Source organism: Orycteropus afer, unplaced genomic scaffold (assembly GCF_000298275.1).
Source record: "Orycteropus afer afer isolate SDZICR_OR568_19922 unplaced genomic scaffold, OryAfe1.0 scaffold00605, whole genome shotgun sequence".
Classification (NCBI taxonomy): domain Eukaryota; kingdom Metazoa; phylum Chordata; class Mammalia; order Tubulidentata; family Orycteropodidae; genus Orycteropus; species Orycteropus afer.
Window position 1 is genome coordinate 232,497 of NW_006922192.1, and position 3,833 is coordinate 236,329.

Sequence of the window (3,833 nt, forward strand, 5' to 3'; positions counted from 1 at the left end):
GGTGTGTGATTCTGCTGTGCGTGGGGTCGCTATGAGTCGGAAGTGACTCGAGGGCACCTGACAACAACGAGGCTCTGTCCCGAGGTCTTGCCAGGGCGTCAGGGTAGAGTCCTCCTTCCCATTCAACCTCCTGCTCTGGGCAACGAGGAGTCACGGCTCTTCCTGTGGATGCCACGCCCTCCCAACCTGGTGCTGCATCTGAGGAAAGAGCATCCGTCCTGCCGTGCACGTCCCACCCCCAACTCATGCCGTGCTCGGTCACAGACCTTGGTTAACTTCTACGTGGTCTGCTGTGAAGTCTGGGTGCTGCCTTTGCCCCTGAGACACTTCAAAGTTCTCCACTGTATTTGCCTCGAGTTCACTATTTCTCCTTGGCTCTGAGCAAGCATCAGTGAGACCAGAAAATGTTAAAGGAAAACTAAACATTAAGAGAACATTTTTTTTCCTAGACTTTGCAAAAGAGGGGGCTGTGATTGGTGTTCCTAGTGGACCCCAGCCACAGTAAGCCTGGAGAGAGCAGACTGGGCTCTGAGCTGTTAAGATCCTATGTGCAGAGGAGGGCAGATACAGCTCCTCACAGACAAGGCTGAGTGGGGGGACGTCACAGCCCCTCACAGCCCCACAGGGCTGAGTCAGGGGGACCTCACAGCCCCTCACAGCCCCACAGGGCTGAGTGAGGGGGACCTCACAGCCTCTCAGGGCTGAGTGAGGAGCAATCTCACAGCCCCTCACAGCCCCACAGGGCTGAGTGAGGGGGACCCCACAGCCCCTCACAGACCCTCAGGGCTGAGTCAGGGGGACCTCACAGCCCCTCACAGCCCCACAGGGCTGAGTGAGGGGGACCCCACAGCCCCTCACAGACCCTCAGGGCTGAGTCAGGGGGACCTCACAGCCCCTGACAGACCCACAGGGCTGGGTGAGGAGGGACATCCCAGCCCCCCACAGACAGGGCTGAGTGGGGGGACATCACAGCCCCTCACAGACCCACAGGGCTGAGTCAGGGGGACCTCACAGCCCCTCAGGGCTGAGTGAGGAGCGATCTCACAGCCCCTCACAGACCCTCAGGGCTGGGTGAGACACCCAAGCTCCAACATCCCTGAAGAGCATCAGCTACAGGGTGAAACTCAAGATCTGGAGGGGGAGGGAATTCGGCAGCCCTCCTCACCCTCCTCTCCGCCTCTTCCCTCTCCTCCCCTGTTCCCCCTCCTCCCCGCTCCCCTTCCCTTCTCCCTTCCTCATCCTCTTTCCATTGTTGACACCCTCCTCCTCTTCTCTTCTTCCCCTCCCCCTCCCCTCCTCTCCAGTCCCTCTCCCTCTAATCTGTTCCTTCGACCCCATCTTCTTGAGTTCATCTCTGTCCCCTGCAGCATCTCATCCCAGGACCACACTGACATGTGCCACACCCCTCTCTGAGGCAGGGCAGTGTGTGCTCACCCACTTCCATGTCTGTGACCTGGGCATGAACCCCAACCCGGGACAGATAAGCAAGGAAGAGTGAGTGAGGGGTGTGTGCACACAGCAGGCACTGAGTAAACGGGGACCTTTTACCAAGGAGCTCTCAGCATTGTAGGAGTGGCGCCCAGGAGCCTCCTGCCTCTCCCAGATCCTGCAGGACAAGTGTCCCTCGGCCAGGGCCAGGGCTGGGCCAAGACCCCCCACCTACATCGGTCAGAGCTGAAGACACTGGCTCGTGCTCCTGACCCAACTCCAGCCCTGTTCTCAGAAGCATGGAGGCCTGGTCCTCGCCCCTGACGGAGGCCGGACACATCAGCAGTGAGCAAGCCTCTGTGGAATGTGGGGCTCAGGGCAGGACCCCACTCCAGCCCTGCCCTGTCCCCAACTGCCAGGTCCCAGCAGGCCCTGCACCAGCCCCAATCACACAAAAGGCAGCAAGGGAGTCCCCCACACTGCCACCAGCACCACGCCCCCATCCCACACCTGCTGCCCCCTGGCACTGCAGACCCCTCCGCACACCCGTGCCCCCCCCAGCACCACAGCCTCCACCCCACACCCGCACTTACCCAGGGACCATGGCCCTGTCCCACATTTGTGTGGCCCCCGACACCGCGGACCCTTCCGCACACCCACGTGCCCCCCAGCACCATGGCGCCTGCCCCACACCCACGTATACCTCCGGCTCCCGCTGGAAGATGACGACCCGGCCACCCTTGTCACCTGTGGCCAGCAGCTCCCCAGTGTGGTTGAACTCAACGGTGGAAATGATGTCAGCTGTGGGAAGAGAGACAGGAGGGTGGGTGTGAGGACCCTGGCGTTGACGTCTGAGAGCACTTAGGGCCCTTCACAGAGACTGTCCCCGGTGGCCCTCTCCCTGGGTACCCTATTCCTGGGCGGCCCCCTGGACAGCCAGGAGGCTGGGGGGATGTCAGCAGCATTGTGGCCAAGTGCCTGGCTGACAGATCCCACCCACTGTCTCCCCACAGGCTGCAGGACAGAGACCCCCAGGTCCGTCTGCACTTTCCACCTCTTCCCCCGGGAGTCAGGTGGGGTGCTGTCCGCTGCTGACCTGCGTCATCAGTCAAATCTAGCTCCTCAAAGCAGGCCAGGGCCACAGAGACACAACGACCCCCGCCCCACCAGGGCCAGAGCCCCCAGGGCCCAGGGTGAGAACAGGCAGGGGTGGGTGCTAGCCTCCCCACTCCTACCCCACCGCTCAGAGTTGGGGAGACCAGGTGTGAGAACACATGGGGTGGGTTCTAATCCTGCTCACATGAGGCCCTGGGAAAGGGAGAGCCATGCTAGTGGGTGGGGCTGGAAAAGCCCCCTAGAGGCCAGGCTGGCGGATCCTGAAGAGGGGCGCCCGGAGGAGCAGGGAAGAGACACAGGCAGATGGAAGGAAGATGCCACGTGAAGACAGCAGAGGCCGGGCAGCGTGTCTGCAGCCCCACAACGCCCAGAGCCAGCAGAAGCCGGAAGCCGGAAGGAGAGACCCGCCCCAGAGCCTCGCGGGGCCGGGCCAACGCTGCCGCTCGAACTCCTGGCCTCCAGAACCGCGCAGAATGCGTGTCCACTGCTCCAGGACCACCCCCGGCGTGGGCATCGCGTCACAGCGGCCCTCGGGTGCTCGACCAGCCCCCGGGACACGTGGCGGACCCTGAAGGATGGAGGCCAGGGAGGCCCTGGTGAGAGGAACAGGTGCGGGCTGGCTGAGCCCGGAAGGGACAGCACCCACCTGCCGGCCTGGAGGCTGCGGCCAGAGCCCAGAGCACCTGTGGTGGCCGACATATCTCCCTGGGCAGCAGGCACCTGCACTGCCCATCCCGGCCCTCAGACAGGCCACGCACTAGGATCTCGGCTGATGGACTAGAACCTCCCTCGGGCGCCTGCCCAGGGCTGGGCACACCATGGGCTGGCGGTGGACTGCCTCTCCCTCAGATCCAGCGGTCTGCACCCACCTCCAGGAAGGCCTCCCGGGCTTCCCCCAGTCTGCCAGGCATCCCCTAGTCAGCTCTCCTGGATGCTCAGCCCCTGGCACACGGGCCTCCCCATCCCGCTTCCTGACCGCAAAGCCCACTCTTCCTCAAGGAGCCGGGACCCTCCTGTGGGGTCAGCCTGACCCTGGAGACTGAGGGAAGAACTGCCCCATCTCCAAGCCTCAGTTTCCCCACTGGGAAAGAGGAAACGGTCTTTGTCATCAACATTCCTGGGTTTGTGGGCCAAGGGCGGGGGATGACTAGGGGCCCAGGCCTGGCTCAGAGGGTAGGGCAGGAGTGGGAGTGGGGCTAGCCTGGGTCAGGGGGAGTCTAGGGGCAGGGGGGCTAGGCTGGGTGGGGAGGGAGGTCAAAGTTGGGGACGCCCAGCCCTGGGTCAGGGGG

The 3,833-nt window shown here is 63.4% G+C and overlaps 1 protein-coding gene across 1 annotated transcript in view; it reads right to left on the minus strand.

Moving 5' to 3' along the window:
* Positions 1 to 3,243, minus strand: part of PPP2R2C (protein phosphatase 2 regulatory subunit Bgamma) — a 62,024-nt gene extending 58,781 nt beyond the window's left edge. Inside the window, exons 1-3 of the mRNA XM_007956311.1 lie at positions 3,191 to 3,243; positions 2,966 to 3,137; positions 2,132 to 2,266 (exon numbers count right to left, since the gene is read on the minus strand). Of these exons, the coding sequence (XP_007954502.1) occupies positions 2,132 to 2,266; positions 2,966 to 3,137; positions 3,191 to 3,243 (360 nt within the window). The remainder of the gene's footprint in view (positions 1 to 2,131; positions 2,267 to 2,965; positions 3,138 to 3,190) is intronic.
* Between the last annotated feature and the right edge of the window lie 590 nt (positions 3,244 to 3,833).